Below are 26,692 nucleotides of genomic sequence, written 5' to 3' on the forward strand. Positions count from 1 at the left end.
CCTGGAGCCTTCTCCTCGTCGTCTGGTCCACCAGTTTGTGGTAGTCATTCAGCTTGTCCTGCAGTTTCTTGTACATCTGAGATGGAGAGGACAAGTAATGAGGAGCGTGGTGGTGCATGTTAACTTTTAAACTGAGGACAGTCATGTCAGGTTTGATGTCAGTCAGCACAGGTTGTCAAACCAATTTCAAAAACAGTATTTCGAATCAACTTACTCTGGCGTTGTTCTGGGTCTCGGTGAGCGACTGGAGGAGCTGGTCGATGGATGTGTATGGGAGCCACACCAATGGCGCTGTGGCTGAGAGGGACCTCTGTACAACACACCATTACCAGAGAGAAACAATTAAAGGACAAACATTTGACTTTTCAATCCATTATATTGACATTTTAGACCCTTCTCTAGAGATAAGAAACAAGTGTGTTCAACTAAGCTGGGTAAAACAACCATGCATCATAAACATGGGAAGTGACGTACACCGAGTGTACAAAACATTAGGAACACCTTCCTAATTATTGAGTTGCATCCCTTTTGCCCTCACAACAGCCTCAATTCGTTGGGGCATGGACTCTAAGGTTCCAGGCTTCATTCTGATTCTCCTCTCCACCGTACTGTAACTTTATACACCTGAAAATACAAACCGCAAGCATCACCACACCACTATCAACCCACAGGAAGGAAACCCCTGTATCTACATGTTAGTTCAGATAAGGCAAGACTGATTACTTTTGTGTGATCACTACGGGTTGAATACTAACTTCATGCATCGTCAACGAGAGATATGCATATAAATTCAGGTCACTCCATGCAGTTGACTCTGCCCTAACTGAGCCTGTTACTTGGAAGGCAAGTCCCTTGAAGACTGAAGTGAGGGAGAGTTTGAAGGTCTGGCAGAGAGAGAGGGCACAGTCGAACAGTCCTGATTGGACCAGTAGGGACACCATCTCCACTGCAGAGGCGCTGCCTGCAACACCACACACAGAACTGTTACATTTCTGGTGTTCGATTAGGGGTTTCGTTTCCTTACAGGAATAATGTTCCCCCCTCTAAATGATCACATTGAGGTATCAAGGCAAAACATCATTGGCGATGGCTTACTGACAAGTCACTTTCCATTCACTTTTGGGAATATGTTAGTGTTTGTACCTGCAATGGCAGCGGAGGGTGGGTGATGCTGAGCCAGGCGGCTACGGGCAAGGGCGTACTCCTTCTGAAGGTCCTTTAGCTCCAGGATGTCTATCTGACCACTCACTGCAGGGACACGGATGTTAACTCAAAATGACAACGACAAGGTTCCAATTTAACAAGGTTTACGCAACCGTATTAGCACAATACACAGTTGCCATTGCACTCAGGCCAGGATCATCAACTACGTAGACACGGGCACAGGCACACTAATAACAGAGTGATAGCCCCGTAATAACAGAAATATAGAGATACTTAAAACATTAACTTAACGGACAAACAATTACAATACTGTAGAATTTAAAGAGCATGTTATCATACACATTTCACACCATGTCCCAAACATAGTGGTGTAAAGATGGTAATGACCAAAAAGGAACATTTATAGCAGTAAATTATAATCACCACAAATAGTTATCTATGCCTATCGTATCTCACCTGGACCAGTAGTAAACTCTCCATCGTAGTTCCTCTTTGGTGATGCAGCGGGTCTCTCATACACCGCTCCAGAGGTGGGTTGGACAATCCAGGCGTAGTCAGATCTGATAAGCCGTAGACAGTTAGGCCAGGCAACAGTTGACCTGTTTCTGTAGACCCAGTTGAGTCCTCACCTCCCGGCCCAGACGCATGCCGTACTCAAACATCACCCTACCCGCTGGAGGACACAGATAGGGCCAAACACATCAAAATTAAACACACAATGGAGAGTGAGTAAAAAGAAATACCGGTAGCCTCATTTCTAAACAAAGTGCTAATATCTGACAGAGTCCCAGGCTCCTCTCACCTTCCCTGTAGTTGTGTCTGTTGATGTGGAAGGCGTAGAGCAGCTCGTAGTAGTTGTGGGACATCAGGTCCACTGCTCTGGCTCTATGATGCTGACCACCTGCAGCCAGAAAAGAAACAAGGTCCAAAACTTGATCTGATTCATCTAATACATTTATATAGTCCATAATGCGCTCTAACCAAATGTAAAGAGAATGTACAGTCGTGGCCAAAAGTTTTAACAATGACATTAATTTCCACAAAGTTTGCTGCTTCAGTGTCTTTAGATTTTTTTGTCAGAAGTTACTATGGAAAACTGAAGTATACAAGCGTTTCATAAGTGTCAAAGGCTTTTGACAATTACATGAAGTTGATGCAGAGTCAGGGGTGGCAGGGTAGCCGGGTAGCCTAGTGGTTAGAGCGTTGGACTAGTAACCGGAAGGTTGTGAGTTCAAACCCCCGAGCTGACAAGCTGGCAAGGAGCTGACAAGGTACAAATCTGTCGTTCTGCCCCTGAACAGGCAGTTAACCCACTGTTCCCAGGCCATCATTGAAAATAAGAATGTGTTCTTAACTGACTTGCCTGGTTAAATAAAGGTAAAATAAAAATAAATACATTTGCAGTGTTGACCCTACTTTTTCAAGACCTCTGCAATCCACCCTGGCATGCTGTCAATTATCCTGACTGATGGCAGCCCATTCTTGCATAATCAATGCTTGTAGCTTGTCAGAATTGGTGGCCTCTTGAGGATTGACCACAAGTTCTCAATGGGATTAAGGTCTGGGGGGTTTCCTGGCCATGGACCCAAAATATTGATGTTTTGTTCCCCGAGCCACTTAGTTATCACTTTTGCCTTATGGCAAGGTGCTCCATCATGCTGGAAAAGGCATTGTTCGTCACCAAAATGTTCCTGGATGGTTGGGAGAAGTTGCTCTCGGAGGATGTGTTGATACCATGCTTTATTCATGGCTGTGTTCTTAGGCAAAATTGTGTGCGAGCCCACTCCCTTGGCTGAGAAGCAACCCCACACATGAATGGTCTCAGGATGCTTTACAGTTGGCATGACACAGGACTGATGGTAGCGGTCACCCTGTCTTCTCCGGACAAGCTTTTTTCCAGATGCCTCAAACAATCGGAAAGGGGATTCATCAGAGAAAATGACTTTACCCCAGTCCAATCCCTGTACCTGTTGCAGAGTATCAGTCTGTCCCTGTTGTTTTTCCTGGAGAGAAGTGGCTTCTTTGCTGCCCTTCTTGACACCAGGCCATCCTCCAAAAGTCTTCGCCTCACACCTGCCTGCTGCGATTCCTGTGCAAGCTCTGTACTGGTGGTACCCTGATCCCGCAGCTGAATCAACTTTAGGAGATGGTCCTGGAGCTTGCTGGACTTTCTTGCGCGCCCTGAAGCCTTCACAACAATTGAACCGCTCTCCTTGAAGTTCTTGATGATCCGATAAATGGTTGATTTAGGTGCAATCTTACTGGCAGCAATATCCTTGCCTGTGAAGCCCTTTGTGCAAAGCAATGATGACGGCACGTGTTTCCGTGCAGGTAACCATGGTTGACAGAGGAAGAACAATGATTCCAAGCACCACCCTCCTTTTGAAGCTTCCAGTCTGTTATTCAAACTCAATCAGCATGACAGAGTGATCTCCAGCCTCCTCGTCAACACTCACACCTGTGTTTACGAGAGAATCACTGACATGATGTCAGCTGGACCTTTTGTGGCAGGGCATTTGCATGGCAAAGAGGGACTTTGTAATTAATTGCAATTCATCTGATCACTCTTCATAACATTCTGGAGTATATGCAAATTACCATCATACAAACTGAGGCAGCAGACTTTGTGAAAATGAATATTTGTGTCATTCTCAAAAACTTTTGGCCACTACTGTATGTGTGTCTACCTCATCGTGCAGGTTGACGTAGGAGAACTGGACCAGGTCCTGAAGTTGAGAACGCTCACACAGAACCACAACAAGCTGACGCAAACAGTCTAACTGGCTGCTGGAGTCAGGGTTCTGTGTGAGGGCTTCGTAGGCTTGGCTGTTGTGTCCTAGGTCCAGGTGATGCTTGAAGATGCGGGTCCACAGGGCAGCCTGACTCCTGGGGTCATTGACGGCCTCCGTGATGGCCAGAGTGGCTAGATGGATGACCAGCTCTGGCAGACCAACGTCCTCCAGCAACCGCAGCACCTAACACACACTTGAGAATAAGAAAAAACCCCACAAAAAACCTAATTCCACACACACACATCCAGATTGAAAGGGTTCGTAGGGCATGAGCACCCGACTACATTTAATAAATAATCCAATAATATATTATTTAAAGAACGGGTTCCCATAGTAACCTTGTTGTGGTACTGTAGTCTTGGTGCAGCCGCAGCTTCATCCTCGGCTCCTGTCAATCTCAGAAGAAACTCCTCCCTCTCCACCTCTGCCGCCGCCTCCTTGAAACACTGCAGTGCCTGGACACAACATGCCACAAATGGGGGTCAGAAAACAGCTACTGGTGCTGCTCTGTCACACCTGTGAAGCAACAACTTTCAGCCACTACACCTTCTGTACTATCGCAACAACTCGCAACCCTTAAAGTGGAACTGACTGCATTTGAGCAACATGATATCTGATTAACATATGTTAATGTGAACCTCCAGGAAGCATGACACTTTTTAAAACATTTTCTGACAAGTGAGCACTTAGTATACGTAAACTTAAATGAGCAGATCTAAGGCATTTGTGAAAGTTCTATAGCAATATAGAGTGGGAAAGCAGCCATGCGTTTGGACAATTAACTGCAGTAAATATAACATCCCTCATCCAGGACCAGCGTCTACGCAGACCGGTGCGCCATAGCCAATCAGAGCTACAGTAGGCCTTTATTTGCCTCAGGCCTGCCATCATTCACAGTGAACTGGACTGTGTGTTTACAGGCAATTACAACAGTACGACTTTTGATCATTAGAATGCAGTCGCCAAAAGCCTCAAAATACACCTGCATGGATTTCTGCAAATATGTCAATACCACTTGGGAGTCCTCTTACATTTGGGAACTTTACAGTCCTATTGATCAAACAAGGTAGGCTCTCTCTCCCTCAGTTATGGACATCAACATAAAGATCAACAACTAATGCTAGCCAGAGAAAGATGAGCTAACATCTAACGAAGGAACATTAGATAAACCAAAACTTCAACTAGTTGGCCGTCAAAATTGCACTGATAAATGATAGGGAATTGTAGCCTTTTCGTTCTTCTGCAGCTTACCTGCTAACGCATGCTTGTCCCAACCAAGCACCCAAAGCTAACTGATTGTATTGTCATTCCCAGCCTTTGTTACATTCATCCTTTTTTAAATCCAAAATATTGAGCCTTTGAAACTGAAACGGTGCATCCCGAATGTAGGCAGCAAACATTGTACCAGGACAGCTGTGATTTACAACCTGATAGCAATAGTTTGGCTGGCTTGCTAGCTAGCTCCAGACACAAATGAGAGAATGCCTTACTCTGACCATTTTACTTAACCTAACAGAGCTGGTTAGGCTGTTTACAGGTTATCCAGAGCGTTCATGACTAACTTACTTTGCCTACGTTTACTGACACCAGCCACATTCAGCAGATGTTGATGTTCGTAAATTCATCAGTTATTCTGAGCTCTGGCATACTCAGATGAGTGCTCTGAAATTGGAGTAGATAGCCAGAGTGAATTTGCGAACGCAAGAGATATGCTAACTGGATAACAGTCGTTCAAGTTCTTGCTAGCTAACCAAATTACACCTGCATCTCTAGCTGTGTATAGCCACCATAAAACTATATGAGGGGAAAAAGTCATTCGACCCACTCCTCCAATGACATGACATCTTCCTAGCAGCTAGCTAACATTAGGCTCCGTGTTTTTAGCTTGTTGCCTATTAGCCACATTCTGACCGACTTGTGATCATCACCCTTGTTAGTTTGATTGTATTGTCATTCCCAGCCTTTGTTACATTCATCTGTTTTTGTACAAAATTATGAGAGATTGAAACACTGCATCCCTGAATGAAGGCAGCAAAACATTGTACCAGGCCAGCTGTGATTTACCTGATCGCAATAATTTAACTACCAAGAAATGTACTGGTGAATTATATACACTGAACAAAAATCACACACAACATGTAGTGTTGGTCCCATGTTTCATGACCTGAAATAAAAGATCTCAGAAATGTTCCATACACACAAAAAAAAAACATTTTCAAATTTTGTGCATAAGTGTTTACATCAATGTTAGTGAGCATTTCTCCTTTGCCAAGAAAATCCATCCACCTGACAGGTGTGCCATATCAAGAAGCTGATTAAACAGAATCTTCATTACACAGGTGCACCTTGTGCTGGGGGCAATAAAAGGCCACTAAAATGTACAGTTGTGTCACAACAATGCCACAGATTTCTCAAGTTCACCACCAGAAATTTTGCCTGACAATTTAATATTAATTTCTCTACCATAAGCCGCATCCAATGTAGTTTTAGAGAATTTGGCAGTACGTTGAACCGGCCTCAACTGCAGACCACGTGTAATCAAGCCAGCCCAGAACCTCCACATCTGGATTCTTTACCTGCGGGATCGTCTGAGACCAGCCACCCAGACAGCTGATAAAACAGTAGTATTTCTGTCTGTAATAAAGCCCTTTCGTGGGGAAAAACTCCTGATTGGCAGGGCCTGGCTCCCAAGTGGATGGGTCTATGCCCTGCTAGGCCCTCCTATGGATTGTTGAGGCAAATAAAAAAAGGTTCCATCTTAAAGTTTTTGACTGATATGATTGTCTGTTCCATATGTGAAAAGTTAAACACCATCAGTACCACCACGGCCCAATGAGACGCACATACTCCTGAAGGGAGAGAAAAGGAGGGCTTAAGAAAATATTATATTTAAAAATGCATCAGTTGGCTTTTTAATTAAATCTGCTTCAATCAATAAATACATATTTATTGTCCCAATTAGGACATTGGTTATGCAGTCAAGGTAAAAAAAAAACGAAAACATGATGCAACACAAATAGTGTGTGAGAGAGTTGTTGAGTCCGTGGGAAGCGTCTCACCTGTAGTTGTGCGTACTGGCAGTTGCCCATCGGACACTCAGGGAACTGGAAGCTAAGGTTGTTGGGCCAGCTATAAAGATAGTGTTAAGGGCCAACCTTGACATTATTTACAGTGCACCTCATTGCAACCCTCTAAGGCTAAAGTCAAATCTTTGCCTAAAGCACATCAAATGTAGCTTCGCCTCACTTTAATAGCATAGTATGTGCTAGCCATGTGGTGTGTAATAATCTTGCGTAAAGCATATTAACTCTAGCCTCGACTAGCCTAGCCGTGTATGAGGACAGAAATAACATTGCCTAAATATCCATTTTTGGGGCTCGCCCAGCTTAAAAATATGCCAGCTGTGTAGATAACCTTTCCTAGGGAAACATCAACTTTTGCTTAGCCAAGCACAGTCCTGTGTGTGTGGTAGGATACAGTTGCCGAGCCAGCAGATTGACCATGCTGGAGACCATGTGGGGCCAGTGGAGCAGGGCTGTGCTGCTTGGAGTAGATTTGGGTAATGATGGCCTTCCGCGCTATGCTCTGGTAGAACAGCTCCACCACCGTCTGGGGGCTCCGGACTAAGGGGAAAAGAAAACGGAGTTGGATACAGGGATGTGATCAGGAAAATTCTGACAAAAGTATGATATTGGTTTGGGTTATCTAGGCATATTGCAATGGATGAATAGAGGGCAATGTCAGAAAAGCAGGAATTCCTGATTAAAACAGGAAAAAAGTAATCGCTTAGAGAGACGGAGGCGACACATAGGACCTGACCTGATCTGTTGCTAGCCATAGCTGGAGAATCAGACAGCTCCAGGACTGACAGGTGCTGTAGGTTGGCATCTCTGGAGGGAGAACACAATGTCAACCAGGCAGAATTCACTGACTTCAATACCGTGTGTTGTGTTGCGATGGAATGTGTGTGTTTGTGTGCGTGCGTACATGAAGTCAAGAGGCACGGTGGTGGTCAGGCTCTGGGTGATGTGTTTGAGGAGATAGGAGGAGGAGAGAAGCTGAGAGGAGCGGGGGATCAGGTCCTGTTGTAGCTGGAGCAGCTGAGGCCCTCCACCCGGGAACGCACACAGTTAAGTCAAAAGAGCAGACTGACGTGCGTGTGTGTGATGTAGGGCGGGCCATATTTAGTCGACTGGTCAATTGTTTGTTGGTCGACTAAGATTCCTTCAGTCAAGCAGTAACAACAAAAAAATATTTCACGGTGTACAAGACACCCGTCTGATAGTACGCCTGTCTATGTGGAGGCCGTGAGGATGGCAGTCAATCACTAAGACACGCGCTATTGAAATTGTATATGGTTATATTACCTAAGAACAATGGTGCAACACTAATACAAATATTTTATAACAAATGCACTTTCTCCCGCGTTGGATAGTGGTCGCTCTCCACGGTTCTGAAACATCAATGCGCTGTTGAATTGGCGCCTTTTCCTAGATCATGTTGCTGTGTGCATAATATCAAAGTTAACCAGCATATTGGTGTTGAGAACAAAGCGGCGGAGGCAGCAGTTGGAGTTAGCAGAAGAGAAAAAGCCAACTTAATTAGGTCTATAATGAATAGCTTAACTTAAACACACCTGGCTTTATAAATCATACATAAACAGAATAAGATAACAGAATAAGACAGATCCTGCTTCTGTTTTGTGTTTGTTTAATAGCCTACTGATTCTGTGAGCACTAAGCCTCAGCCACTACATGTCTGTCAAACAATTTCACAAATGTGGCTGTTTTAAAATCTTTGCCATGCTGTAATAAAGGCTTTACACTTTCCCCCCCCATTAAAACAGCCTCTGGTATTACTTACAATTTATTTAGTGTTGTTTACACTTCCAAATATTTATAATAACCCTCCTTTTTCTTGATATTATTGTCATGGTCATCATTATAATAAGTAATGTCATCAATAGGCTTAGTATAGCAGCCTTGTATGACAACCATCGAGCTGTAGGCCAAAGAGCACATCCTGTTTCGTCTTAATACTGTAACTTAGGCATGTATTTCAATTAGTGATGCACAGATATGACATTTTCGGCCAATACCGATATTTTCCTTGCCAAAAAAAACGATACCAATACTTATTTTAGCGGCCTTTTAAGTATTCTAGTACAGTTAAATAGTTAACACGGACGCAGCAGTCTAAGGCACTGCATCTCAGTGCAAGAGGCGTCACTACAGTCCCTGGTTCAAATACAGTCTATCACATCCGGCCGTGATTGGGAGTCCCATAGGGCGGCGCACAATTGGCCCAGCGTCGTCCGGGTTTGGCTGTCATTGTAAATAAGAATTTGTTCTTAACCGACTTGCCTAGTTAAATAAAGGTTTATATTGTAAAAATTATATTGTAATCCAACAGCACCTGTTTGGCACACATAATATGCATGCAGTGCTTGCTCCTTACCTTCTTTTTCTTTACCCAGTATTTTCCACAACTAGTCATTTATTCCACACATCCGACTTTCCCTTTACCCCCTGAACAACCAGTAAAGATTCCCGTTGCGAGTTGGTTCGTCACGTCCTTTGTATTCATTTTGCTGTCACATGTGTTCCGAGTTTGTTATAACAAATGTATTAATGGGATTATGATATGCTATAGGTCAGGCCCCATTGGTCCCGTGCATGCAATGCATATGTGTGTCAAGTAAAGAGAGCAAAGGTTTGAGGATATAGGGAATGCTTTTCTTAAACAAATGAGGGATTTTGGTAACAAAAATTCAGTCAGAAATGGCTGTAATTATGTTGCAGCTTCAGCAACATGGACAGCGTGATAAACACTTACGTTTTGTAGTGTTAGCTGCAGCATGGAGGAGACAGACAATGGGTGCTAGTCACATGGTCACTCACAGCAAGTCTGCAATTGCGGTCTGTCTGCAATTGACAGTCTCTGGTCATTAATGTGTCTTAATTATTTCAAACAGTGTGCTTAGAATTAGACAAGCTCAGTGCATATAGTTGGTTTGATTAAAAAACAGGCTGTGTCTACAAAAATAAGTTGTACAATTCCGATTGGTCGAAAGAACAGTCTTCTCTCAGTCAACCAAGATTTGTTTTTGTTGGGGTCAGCCCTAGTGTGATGCGTTTGTATTTCTGTCTCCGTGTGTGTGTACTACTACTTACATTGTCTCCTAGACGTAGGTAGAGCTGCTGCAGTATGAGCAGGTCCCTACAGAACAGGGCTCTGGTCATGGCCATCTGACAGACAGCCTGACACACCACAGCTACCGCCACACTGCTACCATACAGCTGGGACAGACTGATCCGCCATGACAGGGACTGGCCTGCTGGGGGGCACACATCAGTTTAAACCGGTCCATTTTCACACAGACAGAGCTCAAACATTCAGTTTAAGTTCCTACTCAAATAATAATAAAAACTAAACTTACCGGTCAATGACACCATGTAGAATTATTTAGGGCAAATCTGTGTTGATATACAGTACCAGTCATAAGTTTGGACACCTAATTCAAAGATTTGTATTTATTTTTACCATTTTCTACATTGTAAAATAATAGTGAAGACAAACTATGAAATAACATATGGAATCATGAGGTAAGCGAAGTTCAATCAAAATATAATTGTAGATTCTTCAAAGACACCCTTGACAATTTTGCACACTTGGCATTCTCTCAACCGGCTTCACCTGTAATGCTTTTCCAACAGTCTTGAAGGAGTTCCCACATATGCTGTGCACTTGTTGGCTGTTCTCTCTTCACTGTGCGGTCCAAGTCATCCCAATTCAAATAAATCAAAAATATATTTGTCACGTGCGCCGAATACAACAGGTGTAGACCTTACAGTGAAATGCTTACTTAGACTCTAACCAATAGGTAAGTAAATAAAACAGTAAGAAGACAGGCTATATACAGTAGCGAGGCTATAAAAGTAGCGAAAAATAGTGCAAAAAAGGTATTTGGTGAATAGGTGGCGTAAAGAAATAAAAACAATAGTAAAAAGACCGTGAAAAACAATAGCGGGGCTAAATACAGTAGCGAGGCTACATACAGACACTGGTTAGTCAGGCTGATTGAGGTAGTATGTACATGTAGATATGGTTAAAGCGACTATGCATGTATGATGAACAGAGAGTAGCAGTAGCGTAAAAGAAGGGTTGGCAGGTGGTGGATGGCAGGACACAATGCAGATAGGCCGGTTAGCCAATGTGCAGGAGCACTGGTTGGTCTGCCCAATTGAGGTAGTATGTACATGAATGGGTTGAGGCTGGGGGATTGTGGAGGTCAGGTCATCTGATGCAGCACTCCATCTTGGTCAAACAACCCTTACACAGCCTGGATGTGTGTTTTGGCTCATTGTCCTATTGCAAAAAACAAATGATAGTCCCACTAAGTGAAAACTAGATGGGATGGCGTATCGCTGCATAATGCTGTGGTAGCCATGCTGGTTAAGTGTGCCTTGAATTCTAAGAAAAAATCACTGACAGTGTCACCAGCAAAGCACCCCCACACCATAACACCTCCTCCTCCATGCTTTACGGTGGGAAATACACATGCAGAGATCATCTCGTTCACCCACACTGCGTCTCACAAAGACACGGCGGTTGGAACCAAAAATGTCACATTTGGACTCCAGACCAGAGGACAGATTTCCACCGGTCTAATGTCCATTGCTCGTGTTTCTTGGCCCAAGCAAGTCTCTTCTTCTTATTGGTGTCCTTTAGTCGTGGTTTCTTTGCAGAAATTCAACCATGCCTCTGAGCTGTGTCTGTTACTTGAACTCTGAAGCATTTATTTGGGCTGCAATTTCTGAAGTCTTCCTTTCCTGTGGCGGTCCTCATGAGAGCCAGCTTCATCATAGCGCTTGATGTTGGTTTTTTTAAATGTACTTGAAGAAACTTTCTTGAAATGTTCCGGATTGACTGACCTTCATGTCTTAAAGTAATGATGGACTGTCATTTCTCTTTGCTTATTTGAGCGTTTCTTGCCATAATATGGACTTGATCTTTTACCAAATAGGGCTAACTTCAAAACTGACTGGCCCAAATGCATTAAGGAAAGAATTTCCACAAATTAACAAGGCACACCTGTTAATTGAAATGCATTCCAAGGGTTTATTTCATGAAGCTGCTTGAGAGAATGCCAAGACTGTGCAAAGCTGTCATCAAAGTAAAGGGTGGATAATTTGAAAAATCTCAAATATATTTTGATTTGTTTAACACTTTTTGATAAAACTATGAAATAACACATGGAATCATGTATTATGTTTTCACTATTATTCTACAATGTAGAACATTTTACAAAATAAAAACCATGGAATGAGTAGGTGTGTTAACTTTTGACTGGTACTGTATATTAGCCATGGCTCCGAGTCAGTCTCCAGTTCCATCTCTCTGATCAGCACGGCCATAGCTGCCAAAGGGTTATGGACGTCCTGTAGTTTGTTATGGATGTCCTCGATCACATTCTCACTACGATGGGAATGAAAGATGCATAACAGTCAGTCACGAAACTCCACATAGCACGGCAATGCCTGCATGTGAATGACCCATAGGAGGTCAAGAATATTTGTTGCTTGAAATTATTTTTCCTATGACAATATTTTCCCAAATCATGAATTGACTTTCAACTGGCCTCCATAGACAGTACATAGTAATTTTCAAAAACTGTTGAGGTGTGCGCGTACTGACTTCTTGTTGGCCAGTAAGTTCTCCAGCACCATCTCCGCACGGGCCCTCTCAGGTGACTGGAGATGTTCCAGGGCTTTCTCCATCTTGTAGGCCATGTCCCCCGGCACCGTGTCACTCACCAGCCTCAGACACTGCACCAGCACGTCACGACTAACCTCCGGGTCTGGACATAGGGAACATGGTACGAGGAGAAACTGGGATGAGTTAGGGAGTCCTGCAGAGCCAAAATGGCAAACAATGTCTACCTTTTCAACAAGGAGAAACAAATTCACATTGAACCACTTAAAGTGTGAATGGCTACACTTGACAAAAACCCAGTAGGTAAAGAGCTCTCTGGATCTAAAATGGCTACTATACATTCTCAGACACAGATGAATGAGAGAGGTCTTTACCCTCAGCCACGGGTGTCTCTTACTCTGAGAACAGGTACTCATCAAAATACAGGTACAGGTGCTCCACAGCAAAGCAGGGCACCAGGAATGACACAAAGCCCTGGATCAAACAGTCACGTATTCACTGCAATCCAGCAAAATTATTTTAATATGAAACATTAAAAAAGTATGTTTTAAATGACCAGGTTTCCTTTGTCCCCTTTTGGGTCACATGGTCCCAAATCAACTAAACATATGCAAGAATGTAGTGTAATGTAGTCTCTCTTCCAATCTGTACCTTCTTCAGCACACAAACTATGTGTGTATGTGGGTTGAGCAGCAGGCCCAGTGGTGTGGCCAGACCCTCCTGGTACTGTAGACAGCAGGCATAGAACTTGGACCTGAACTCCACCTGTAGCTGCCTGTACTCCTCCTGGCTGAACTCAAACTCTGTCACACTGCTTTGCAGCTAGAGGTGGAGAGAGTCATACATGTAGGAAACGCAGCAGAAACAAGCTGAGGAAAAAGTCAGAAGGAGACAGTGTGTGAGTAAGATGGCGAGAGAATACGCAGAAAGCAGGGAGCCTTGTCTAGATTACCTCCTTCTCCACAGCGACCGTCACCTCTTTCTTGAGGGTCTCCCATGGGAGATCAGTGATTCGCTCTGTGCCTCTCCTGTAAATCTGAAGGGCTTTGACTATAGCAGAGGCAGTGAATCTCAGGGGGGAGAAGAGCATGTCCAGGTAGGTCTCCTGTCATAACACAATAGATAGGACAAATGATATTTTTTTCTGATGTGGTTAGGCACAATAGTGACAATATGGAATAAGAGGATACTAATAAATTGCAATGATGTTTGGATAGAGGGTGAAGTCATCAAATCAGGTTATGATTAATCAGTTAATTTAATAAATTAAATTCAGATTAATTAATTCAAATCCCATTTGATATCAGTGATGAATGATGTGGTGTTGTCTTACCCTGGGGTCCTGGTCTGCTCCGATGTGGACCTTTTCCTCAGGGCCAGGCTGCACAAACACCTGGTTCCACTGACCTGCCGTGGAACTGTGACGTCACAATGGAGGTAAGCAGAGTAGGAAACAGCACTTCAAATTATATTCATTTCCCCCCAGAAAACCAAATTCACAATGTTACAGAGATCATCTCTTGATATAGGCATACAAGTCCATTACACTATCCAAAGGATAATCAAAACATGTCATACTCACTGTTCAAAGTTGATGTATTTCACCACGGTTTGGTTGGTATCGTCCAGCCACAGGCCCCAGATGTCCGTAGAAGTGAGAGCAAAGTCCACCAGTGTCTCCTAATCACACCAGGACACACAGGAGAGGAGTCAGGCTGACAAAACATTGTATTACTGATGATACTTTCCACACAATATCAAAATTCCAGACCCATTCCAAACCGACAAACATTCTTCCACAAAGACAACCCCTACCCACTCTCTCACACACACCCTCCACACCTCTCCTTCAGTTACCTGTGGCGAACAGTGAGGAGATGTGGTCCAGGCTGTAGCAGTTGTTGTCTGTGGCCACCAGCTGCAGCACAGTGAACTGTCCCCTGGAAGGTACGGCCAGGTAGATGGCCAGACACAGCCCCGTGGAGGAGAAGGCTAGCCGCAGCCGATGGCCCTGTCCTGGGGAACGCTTCACCCCCCGGGCACGCTGGCATGTATTCCAACATGTCAGCCTCCATCAGACATGCCTGGTCCTGTAGGGTGAGGGAAGGAGGGACTTCCCATGTTAGCAAAAAACAGCTTGTTAGAAAAAAAATGCAATTATTTATTTTGTTGATATCCAGGTTACTATTCCTCATATTTTAATCAATTAGGCCTACTTTTAGATCCAAATGAAAAAGGACATAAAGTTGCAATCCGTTGGGGTGAAACTGCTCTGTCCATTTGCGATATTACAACAGAGACGTCACTTTAACAAAAAATGACACTTTCCCTCAGCAATCATTGCACATGGGATAGAACGGCAGAGTATGTATGTACTACCATTTATTTTGTTCTACGTTTCTTGGGGAGACCAGTGGCACTGATTCACAGATCTCAGCTTTAACAGGATGTTTATTTTATTTAACTAGGCAAGTCAATTAAGGCAAATCCTTATTTACAATGATGGCCTACCCCGGCCAAAGCTTAACCCGGACAACCCTATGGGACTCCCTATCACGGCCGGTTGTAATACAGCTTGGAATCGAACAAGGGTCTTTAGTGACGCCTCTAGCACTGAGATTAATTGCCTTGGACCGCTGCGCCACTCGGGACCCCAAAATAGTCATGCTTCTGACCACAGAATTCAATAGAACAATCTTTCTATGGGACTGACCCTATAGGACCACATGCGTAGTTTATGGTACTGACACAGAGCCAAGATGAAGGTGTCGTCCTCCAGTTCCCTTACTGCCAGACTCAGGGCCAGGTCCCCGCTCACCTCTGGACAGGACACACACGGAGGGTTACACATACACACGAACAAAAGAACCAGGGTTGGTTTACACAATGGGGCGATTACACGGACCCAGACTCAATCTATTCATGAAGTAAAAAACACGTCTTTAACCTGATGGCAGTTGGCATCCAGCCAGCCAGCCTCTGCATCACAGCTTGTCTACAGCTCCAGAATGGTCAATCTGGCCTGTGTGTCGTGTGGGGGCAGTGTGACGACCCCTGCAGGTGATGCAAGGGCGTAATGGGCCTCTCCCTGGTGGCTGAGCCAGGCTGCTGAGGCGGTGGGGCCTACTGTCTGGCCCACAGGGCTGGGGATGACTCCACTCTGGGCCGGGTCCTGCAGACTCATTTTCCCCACGTCTGCAAATATGGACTGCATCTGGAGCTCTGTCACCAGCTCCTGTAGGAGAGAGGTAAGAGAGAGAAATTATATTATATTTGTATACAGCACAGTGTGCTGGGAAAAGGTTGTGTTGCTCTGTCTGTCAGAAAAGTAAGAACATTGATTACGTCAACCAATTAAAAACAGAATATTTCACACAAATAATTTCTCCCCACTCCACTGCGTCGGACATACGATTCATGCATTTTGGTTTAGAAGCACCCTAAAAAGAGGGACTTACACTGCAGTACATGCATGTGGGGTGTGGCAGCACCAGCCGGTGCACAGTCTGGTTGGTGACGATGAGGAGGGTGACATTGTTGAGGGTCTCCTGGATGTGTACGCCTCCGGGCAGCAGAGGGCAGTGTGTGATCTTGAGTTTAACAGCACTGTTCAGTAGGTTGGTGTCCAGAGACTGCTCCACCAGCTGCACTGTATCCCCGGAGGTGGACCTGGAGAGAAGACGTAGATGAGACAGCAAGTCAAAGCCAGATGGCTTTGGGATGTGCTGGGTGGATGGGAGGAAGTCACAGGATTGTTATAGGGGATACGGGTGTACATCTGTGGATTAAGCAAATGAGGGGTTCAGGTCAGGTCAGATCCCCGCACGTGCAAGCAGTTGATCCCGACATCACTTGGGTACACTGCAGCATCCACCGAGAGGCTCTTGCTGCCGAGGGAATGCCTGACAGCGTGAAATATGTTTTAGACACTTTGTGAAAATGGCTAACTTTGTTAAAGCAAGGCCCCTGAACTCTCAAGTGTTTTCTGCACTATGCAAAGATATGGGCAGCGACCATGTAACGCTTTCACAACATACAGAAGTGCGCTGGTTATCAAGGGGCAAAGTATTGACATATTTTTTTTAATTGAGAGACGAGCTGAATTGTTATCGGTGTTGAAAAATCATAATCGGTCGACCTCTAGTCTCCATCATTGTATGATTTTTTTGTGTGCAAATTAACTTGAGTTGACAATGTCATATGTGATATAGCGAAGCACCTGAGTGAGTTGGGTGCACAATTACGCAGGTACTTTCCCGAAACAGATGACACAAACAACTGGATTTGTCATCCCTTTTATGCCCTGCCTCCAGTCCACTTACCGATATCTGAACAAGTGAGCCTCATTGAAATTGCAACAAGTGGTTCTGTGAAAATTGAATTTAATCAGAAGCCACTGCCAGATTTCTGGATTGGGCTATGCTCAGAGTATCCTGCCTTGGCAAATCGCGCTGTTAAGACACCGATGCCCTTGCAACCATGTACCTATGTGAGAGTGGATTCTCGGCCCTCACTAGCATGAAAACTAAATACGGGCACAGACTGTGTGAAAAATGATTTAAGACAGACTCTCTCCAATACAACCCAACATTGCAGAGTTATGTGCATCCTTTCAAGCATACCCTTCTCATTAACCTGTGGTGAGTTATTCACACCCTTCTCATTAACCTGTGGTGAGTTATTCACACCCTTCTCATTAACCTGTGGTGAGTTATTCACACCCTTCTCATTAACCTGTGGTGAGTTATTAACAATTAACAAATAAGATTTTATATGTAAGATGGTTAAATAAAGAGCAAAATGATTGATTATATTATTTGTGCCCTGGTCCTATAGGAGCTCTGTCACTTCTCATGAGCCAGGTTGTGACAAAAACTCACTCATTCTTATGTTTAATAAAGGTATCGTATAGTGTGTGTGACAGGCTTACAATGACAAAACAAAAACTAATTTGAGAGCGCGCTGACCCTGGTGCAAGAGGGGGTATGCAGCTGAAGGTTGATTGTTTGAAGTGGTACGGGACTATAAAAAGTTTGGGAACCACTGTTCTAGACGATTCTGTGCTTTCAACTTTGTAGCAACCGTTTGGGGAATGCCCTTCCCTGTGCACAAAGTGAGGTCCATACAGAAATGGATTGTCTAGATCGGTGTGGAAGAACTTGCCTGGCCTGCAGAGCCCTGACCTCAACCCCATCGAACACCTTTGGGATGAATTGGTTACACCGACTGCGAGCCAGGCCGAATCGCCCAACATCAGTGCCCGACCTCACTAATCCTCGCCGCTGAATGGAAGCAAGTCCCCACAGCAATGTTCCACATCTAGTGGAAAACCTTCCCGGAAGAGTGGAGGCTGGGGGGGGGGGGGACCAACCTCATATTAATGCCCATGAATCTGGAATCAGATGTTCAACGTGCAGGTGTCCACATACAACCCATGACCAATGGTATATAAGAACATACATAGCAAGCACAACATGCAGGTAGCCTAGTGATTAGAGTATTGGGCTAATTAATAACTGAAAGGTTGCATGATCGAATCCCCAAGCTGACAATGTAAAAATCTGTCGTTCTGCCCCTGAACAAGGCAGTTAAGACTGTTCCTAGGCTGTCAGTTGAAATAAGAATTTGTTCTTAACTGACTTGCCTAGTTAAATAAAGGTTCAAAAAACCTCACCAGTGTAGGAATCTGTTGCTAGTGATGGACAGGAGTTTTCCACTTCCCTCACAGTGAAAGCCTCCTGTGCTGTCTGGGTATATCACACTGCCAGGAAGAGCATTCAGACCTGTCGAGAAACCACACATGACAGTCTCAAACTGTTTAGGTCTGACAGGTGGTTGACCACTTGTTAGGTCTGCACCATCACAACGCTCTCTTTGCCCGATAACTAAAAGACAGCTGTCAATAAACGAGGAAAACCAGACTGTGGAAAGCTGCTAACAAACAACTCATGCACCAGGATACCGATACTTGAGAATGATTTCGGCATAAGGTGTAGCTAAAGCGGCGTACAGTACGGTTAGCTAACTTTGGTTTAGGTTGGCGCTCGGAGGTAACAAATGCACCTGCAGAGGATACCGTTATCATACTAACTAGCAATATAGCTTGTTGGCCACACGCCAGCTACATGATGTCAATAGTTTTACTTACAGTGCCTTCAGAAAGTGTTCACACCCCTTGACTTTTTGCACATTTTGTTGTGTTACAGCCTGAAATGAACATGTATTACATTTTTATTTTTTTTGTCACTAGCCGACACACAATAACCAAAGTGGAGTTATGATTTTAGACATTTTTATAAATGAATAAAAAATGAAAAGCTGAAATGTATTGGGAGTCAATAAGTATTCCATCCCTTTGTTATGGCAAGCCTAAATAAGTTCAGGAGCAATGTTTGACTTGGGCAGGAGCTCACCGGAGCTGAGTACCGGCACCTCAAATTTCTACTGATTGAGCTCCTGTGCCTCTTAGAGAATATTAGCTCAAAAATATTGTGGAGCTCCTGCACCTAAATATAAACAGTACCGGTACCCAAAATGAGTACTGCCACCTATATCAGAACTTCTAAGCCTATTCACAATGATATTGGGCTGGATGCTGATAGGAAACTTGCTGAATAACCAGAGAAATTATAGCCAAAGCCTTTCTTTTAGGCTATTTACAGAAATAGATGTCCTCAATACTTTGCTAGCAATAGCCAACAAGTAATCCACAGGGGTTTCATGATTATTATTGGTTTCGTGATTATCTTACTGACAGAACTCAGGCCATGGGTATTTGCAAAATATTAAATAGCATTTTCAAGGAATAGAGAAGTTAGGAAAGGCTTTCTAACTTTTTCTGATAAGTCTGAGAATTAGCCATATGTCATCGAGACAACATATCTGCATCTTATCAGCAGAAAGGGGTGTTTTCAATGTCATTGCCAAACTCGTCCAAAAATGGATAATGTTCCGGTAGATTCCACTATATAAGGTGCAGTGTCTGGACCAGTAAACCAACTTCACTTCATTTCCCGAAAGGTAAGAGTGTTGTTCATGTGCTTTGCATTCTCTAGCTATGTCATGCAAGCTACATGTGTAGGATCTTAATTTGACCAGTTTCTCAGCAGGAAAATAATCCTGAGGCAAAAGGAAAGGTGATTATAATTAATGGACATTTATGTAGGCGTTGATACATTTTATGTTAGAGCAAATCAAGTCTGACATTTTTAAGTGGAAATTACAAACTTTAGAAGCATTACAAGCCTTGAATATACTACATATTTGCATTTCCTGCAACAACAATGTGATCAAATTAAGATCCTACACCTGCACTACAGGAAAGTTACAGTAAGTCAATTACTTTCTGTGGTGGTATTCAGAGTTATTGACAGTGTCTAACCCTGGCAGGTTGTTTGTTGACATGTCTGCATTGAAGTACACTCTGGGCCTTCTGGCCCTGCTTGTAGTGGCCGCCTGGGCCGAGGAGGTGAGTAAAACTCTACTAAACTCTCTACTGTATGTGTTGTGTGTCTGCATCCATGCATGTGTGTGTGTCGTCCATGTAAGTGTGGACGTATGCTTATTTTGTGAAACAACCTAACTATTCATAGTAAGACGTTTGCTGATTTGTCAAAGACATTATTTCTCTCTGTCTTTGCTGCATGGTGCCATAGGAGCTCTCTGTCTCTGAGCTGCTGGAGAAGGCCAACAGGAATGTTGGTAAGACAGTTTTTAAATTGTGATATACAATACCCGCCAACACTTTCAGATTACATTATGAGTGATATGAAATATGAAATAAAGATGTATTAGAAAAAAAACATTCGCATTGCATTGCTTTTAAGTCCAGGACTAGGCTTAAATCAGTATCAGGGAAACTGATCCAAGGTGTCACTCTTTGACGTCCTGTCCTGTCCCCGTCCCTCCAGTGCATACCCGTAACGAGCCCTTGATTGTGGATGACATCGCCTACGTCAACGAGGCTGAGAGGAACGCTGACCCCTGCACATCTCGCGGCTGCATGTGGCCCAAGTCCAGCGACGGCAGAGTCTATGTGCCCTACGTCATCGCCAACCAGTACTGTAAGTACCATGTCATGATGATATCTTATTTAACGATGTTGGATATTAACTGGAGCTAGTTTGCTAGAGCAGGAAAATAATCCTGCAGCAACAGCAAATGTGGATTGTAATTCATAGATTTTTTTTGTAGGGTTTGATCAAACAAAAAAGGCTCAAATCAAGTCTTACATTTTAAAGTGTAAATTATAAACTTCAGAAGCCCTTTTACACTACATATTAATGTCCTACATCTGTACATGAGTCCCAAACTACTGTATAAAGCTATATAAGTAGGCCATATAAGTAACAACTAATCATTACTGGCCAGGGTTGGGTAGGTTACTTTCTAAATGTAATCTGTTACTAATTACCCATCCAAAATTCTAATCAGTAATGTAACTTTTGGATAACCCAAACTCAGTAACGTAATCTGATTACATTCAGTTACTTTTAGATTACTTTCCCCTTAAGAGGCATTACAAGAAGACAAAAAAAAGTATGTTACCAATTGAACAACATCTATTGCAGGCTAAATCTATGTTAAAGTTTAAATAGCTGGCCACATATGGAAGTTACATTCTACTTTATGGGTTGGTTATGTAGGCTTCTTCTAACCCATCGCTTTCTACTACATATAATAATACAAATAAATGATATCTTTACATTAAAAACTAAGTCTATCAGTATTCCAGTCTTTATAATACATGTTATACCCCTTGATCTTCAAGAAAATGACTTGGAAATACTTGCCCCGCCTCTGTTTTGGTAAAAAGCTGAGGGATGGGCCTGGAGAAATGTAACTTCTCAGATAGTAGACAGAGCTATGGATGCAAGGACTGACCATCCATGATATAAACATTATTGTTTTAACCATGTTAAAAGTCTATACAGTGTTTCTTTACATTTAGAATATTTACAAACATCGATCATCGATTATCGAAACAAGATTATATTTTGGGATCTCATGGAGTGTGACAGTTGAACTAAACTCATACGGCATTTATAAGTTATATTTTTCAAGAATTCATGGATTTATATAATTTATTTGTTCAAAAAATTTATGTAGCAACTACAGATTATCCCTTTAAGTCTATCAAAAGTGTGCGAGTTTGAGCATGTGTCCATTAGGCCTATGGATTTGTTTTATCAACATGAATTATATTGAGCACTTAAAGCCCCACTTTATTCCATAGACTGCGATCAGCACTATGCAGCTATTGCAAGAGCGCATTTTTCACTGGTGTCAAAAACAATGATTGATAGGCACCGTAAATGTATTGAATTCAACCATTATTGGGTTCAAATACATATTTAGAATTGTGAACAGCCATCCACAACAACCAACCGTAAGGCACAAATAGCTAAATGAGAAAGCAGCAGTGTGATTCACATCAATGCGCTATGTAGACATCAATAATAAGTGATATCCGTATCGCCGTAGACTACACCACTGCTGTCATCCTTACCTCTAAACGTTTATTCAAATTGAATAATCTTTGGATGCCGACAGCAGTCGCACCGTTGGAAGACATAGCTTGGACTTTATCCTACAAAGCCAATTCCTGCTCTTTTCCCGCGATCCATTGAACAGATTTTGTGTCATCATAGTGGTCTCTGATTTGTGGTCAGACTTGCTCAGATGGAACAAATTTAAACTTGTGCCTTTTTTCAACTCTGATTTGAATGTCATTGAGAAAACAGAGAAGTGTCAATGAAACATCCTTTCTGAATTTAAAGTAATCCTCGAAGTAATCATCTAGTTTTTCAAAAATATCTTTAATCTGACTACTATTTTTGCTGGCAATGTAACGGATTACAGATACCGGTTTTTGTAATCCCTTACATGTAACGGATTACATGTAATCTATTATTCCCCAACCGTGTTACTGGCCATTAACTGTATTGTGTAGCAAGTTTCATGATAGAGTAGTCGTTTTTTAACAGTAGTTTTTCTTGTCCCATCTGTGTCCTGCCAGCCACCAGGGAGCTGGAAGTAATTGAGCGTGGTCTGCAGTCCTTTGCAGGCTTCTCCTGCATCAACTTCATCAAGCGCACCAACCAAAGAGACTACTTGCACATCCAGTCCCAGAACGGGTACGTGCACTATGGAATTACATATAATTCATAGGTCCTACTATTCTACATGAGGATCTTTATGACGTGCAGAACCAGGCTGAGTTAGGACCAATTATATATATATATATATATATATATATATATATATATATATATGAACCCTGGACTGCAGATGCTATGTATTGGCCAGTGAGAAGCTTTGAAGCCACTGGTCGGCCATATTGACACTCCCCAGTTGGAGCAGTCCTCAATAGGAATGATATAATTCTACAGTATTTCAGTTAAATATTTCAAGGACAAAATTACATGTATTTAAGTATTTTTTGTAGTGGGGACAGTAACATTAGTACTCTCTACTTCAAGGAAAATGTTTTTATATATTTGTATGTTTAGCTCACACAATATAATTTAAAATGATGCATTAAGCCGTCTGTAAAATAATAAATGTGTCTTCTTTTGGGGAAATCTGACCAAATTCACATAGAGATTTGAGTTATAGATCTGTCATTCTTGTTGTCATTCTTGTTGTCATAGATCTGTCATTCACAAACTGAAATAAGCCGAACTATTAGAATTTTAGCAACCAGGAAAAGGAGGAGCCATTTCTGCATATTGCATCTTTAATAAATGCATTTCTTTTGCTTCCCCCAAGAAATTACAATAGAGGTGGAGTATCAAGATTGCTGCGGGGGCCTTCAATACAGCACCCAGTGTCAGTCATCCAGGGTTTATATACATCATTGGTTAGGACAGTTCAGTGTGAGACATGAAACTGCATTATAAGGCATGCCACACTTCTGTTAACAGTGTGTGTGTATAAGTACATTTGTGTGGGTCTGTCAGAGACAATTAAAACTAATTGCACTGTTACAACTCTGTCCAACCCATTCACGGCAGGTGCTGGTCCTATGTTGGTCGTTCTGGCAATGCCCAGGTTGTGTCTCTGAGCCGATCCGGCTGTGTGTACCACGGCACCACCCAGCACGAGCTCCTCCATGCCCTGGGCTTCAACCACGAACAGACCCGCAGCGACCGTGACAATCACATCCGCGTTCTCCTCCAGAATGTCCAGTCCGGTAGGATCCCTTTCACATTCCCATGTACATACACAGACAGTCTATTATATTCTTTGAATGTCCACACGCACACACAAACATGCACATTACATATGCGGGCAAACACACACACTGTTGCATCGGTCACCAACCGTTGCATTTATTTATTAGGGCATGGTAAATCTAACATATTCTCTCTCTTCCAGGCATGGAGCACAACTTCAACAAGATTGCCACCCTGAACCAGGGAACGGCCTATGACTACAACTCCGTCATGCAGTACCACAGGTTAGTCACCATTGTTTTACCACTTTCACACCAGTAGATGCTTATTCAGTTGAATAATTGTCTAACCAGCCTCATAGAATTCTAATTATGTACAGAGCCTGTGGTTTAACAGTAAGACACCCGGCTCCTAGCACATGTTATTTATGTGGAATTTAACTTTATGTTCAATCCGATTCTTGGTTCCGCCCTTCCTACTGTGTCCCTTTCATCTATCTGACCGATTCTACTTCTAACCTGTCTAGATAAGCGTAATATAATAATATGGTAAGCCTACCCCCACTCATCCCAAGTGTTCATGATGGTGTGATGTGATTGCAGGTACGCCTTCTCCAAGAACAACCAGCCCACCATGGTTCCCATCCCCAACCAGAACGTGGAGATTGGCAACGCCTCCCAGATGAGCCAGAGCGACATCACCCGTCTCAACAGGCTGTACAACTGTTAAACAGACACCTTGTGTTTCTGTCCTCTCACAAGGTTGTGTCAATGACTCAGTGTTGATATCAGAGTAAAGTTCAATAAACCGGCAAAAATATACGGTATTTTTGTTTCATCATTTTAAAGTCTTAATATATTTTTCTACAGCGTGGATTAAAGTCCTGGTTTAAAATATTATTTGAAATCATATTAAATAGCCTACTTTACCTGGGCTTGATTGAGCATGCGTGGCCCAATGGAACCAAGGAAATAGTCTCCAAACTGTAAACCCCGCCCACCTGGGACAGTTGGGAGGCTAGAGAAAACACTCAAAGCATTTGAAACATTTTAAATAGTATTTGAACCCAGAGGACTGGTAGATACAGCTGTTTGCACCAATCAAACTGTTGGACACTAGCCCTGCTCTATCACTAGCCCTGCTCTATCACTAGCCCTGCTCTATCACTAGCCCTGCTCTATCACTAGCCCTGCTGAGGTCCCAACTGCAGTCACACCCAATGCTGACCAAAAGGGGGCAACACATTACCACAGAGCTTTGGCAGTAACTGTCTATTCAAATCAAATCAAATTGTATTCGTCAAATGCATCGAATACAACAGGTGTAGACCTTACAGTAAAATGCTTACAAGCCCCATTGTAAAAAGAAAATACGTATAAGAGTAAGAAATAAAAGTAACAAGTAAACAATAACAATAGCGAGACTATATACAGGGGGGGTACCGGTACAGAGTCAATGTGCGGGGGTACCGGTACAGAGTCAATGTGCGGGGGTACCGGTACAGAGTCAATGTCCAGGGGTACCGGTACAGAGTCAATGTCCAGGGGTACCGGTACAGAGTCAATGTGCAGGGGTACCGGTACAGAGTCAATGTCCAGGGGTACCGGTACAGAGTCAATGTGCGGGGGTACCGGTACAGAGTCAATGTGCAGGGGTACCGGTACAGAGTCAATGTCCAGGGGTTCCGGTACAGAGTGAATGTCCAGGGGTACCGGTACAGAGTCAATGTCCAAGGGTACCGGTACAGAGTCAATGTCCAAGGGTACCGGTACAGAGTCAATGTGCAGGGGTACCGGTACAGAGTCAATGTGCGGTGGTACCGGTTAGTTGAGGTAATATGTACATGTAGGAAGAGTTATTAAAGTGACTATGCATAGATGATAACAACAGAGAGTAGCAGCGGTGTAAAGAGGTGGGCGGGGGGGGGGCAATGCAAGGTCTGGGTAGCTGGGTAGCTATTTGATTAGGTGTTCAGGAGTCTTATAGCTTGGGGGTAGAAGCTGTTTAGAAGCCTCTTGGACCTAGACTTGGCCCTCCAGTACTGCTTGCCGTGCAGTAGCAGAGAGAACAGTCTATGACTAGGGTGGCTGGAGTCTTTGACAATTTTTAGGGCCTTCCTCTGACACCGCCTTGTATAGAGGGCCTGGATGGCAGGAAGCTTGGCCCCAGTGATGTACTGGGCCGTTCGCACTACCCTATGTAGTGCGAGCAGTTGCCATACCAGGCAGTGACGCAACCAGGATGCTCCCAATAGTGCAGCTGTAGAACCTCTTGAGGATCTGAGGACCCATGACAAATCTTTTCAGTCTCCTGAGGGGGAATAGGTTTTGTTGTGCCCTCTTTACGACTGTCTTGGTGTACTTGGACCATGTTAGTTTGTTTGGTGATGTGGACACCAAGGAACTTGAAGCTCTCAACCTGCTCCACCTCAGCCCCATCGATGAGAATGGGGGCGTGCTCGGTCCTCTTTTTCCTGTAGTCCACAATCATCTCCTTTGTCTTGATTGTGGACTACAGGAAAAAGCGGACCGAGCACGCCCCCATTCCCATTCCCTACCCCGGCCGTCCACTATTGATCCCATGGATGAGTATACTACTGTGTCATCAGACTCCCCATCTCCCACATTAGAATGAATTTGAATCCAGACGATGTTTTAATGCATGAACATTTTAGACACAATTTTCCCAGGCTCCAGAGTGACAGGTGTCTAAGGCACTGCATCTCAGTGCTAGAGGTGTCACTACAGACCCTGGTTTGATCCCGGGCTGTATCACAACCAGCCTTGATCGGGAGTCCCATAGGACGGCACACAATTGGTCCAACGTAGACCGGGTTAGGGGAGG

General features: G+C 43.5%; 1 protein-coding gene and 1 pseudogene across 2 annotated transcripts; one reads left to right on the forward strand and one right to left on the reverse strand.

Annotated features, from left to right (window-relative positions):
* Nucleotides 1-220: 220 nt before the first annotated feature.
* LOC109867021 (nuclear pore complex protein Nup160-like) lies at nt 221-18,756 on the reverse strand (annotated as a pseudogene).
* On the forward strand, nt 13,313-24,674 carry LOC109867836 (high choriolytic enzyme 2). Of its 2 annotated transcripts, XM_031801722.1 has the most exons (9): nt 13,313-13,318; nt 19,803-19,807; nt 20,061-20,139; nt 20,327-20,372; nt 20,582-20,734; nt 22,690-22,807; nt 23,687-23,865; nt 24,051-24,132; nt 24,451-24,674. In XM_031801722.1, the coding sequence occupies exons 3-9, from the start codon at nt 20,074-20,076 to the stop codon at nt 24,575-24,577; spliced, it is 771 nt and encodes a 256-aa protein (XP_031657582.1). In that variant the 5' UTR covers nt 13,313-13,318; nt 19,803-19,807; nt 20,061-20,073; the 3' UTR covers nt 24,578-24,674. The 2 variants fall into 2 exon arrangements, with proteins under 2 accessions (XP_031657582.1, XP_020312756.1); XM_020457167.2 differs by lacking the exons at nt 13,313-13,318; nt 19,803-19,807 and adding an exon at nt 19,652-19,691.
* Nucleotides 24,675-26,692: the final 2,018 nt, after the last annotated feature.

Source organism: Oncorhynchus kisutch, linkage group LG22, assembly GCF_002021735.2.
Source record: "Oncorhynchus kisutch isolate 150728-3 linkage group LG22, Okis_V2, whole genome shotgun sequence".
Taxonomy (NCBI): domain Eukaryota; kingdom Metazoa; phylum Chordata; class Actinopteri; order Salmoniformes; family Salmonidae; genus Oncorhynchus; species Oncorhynchus kisutch.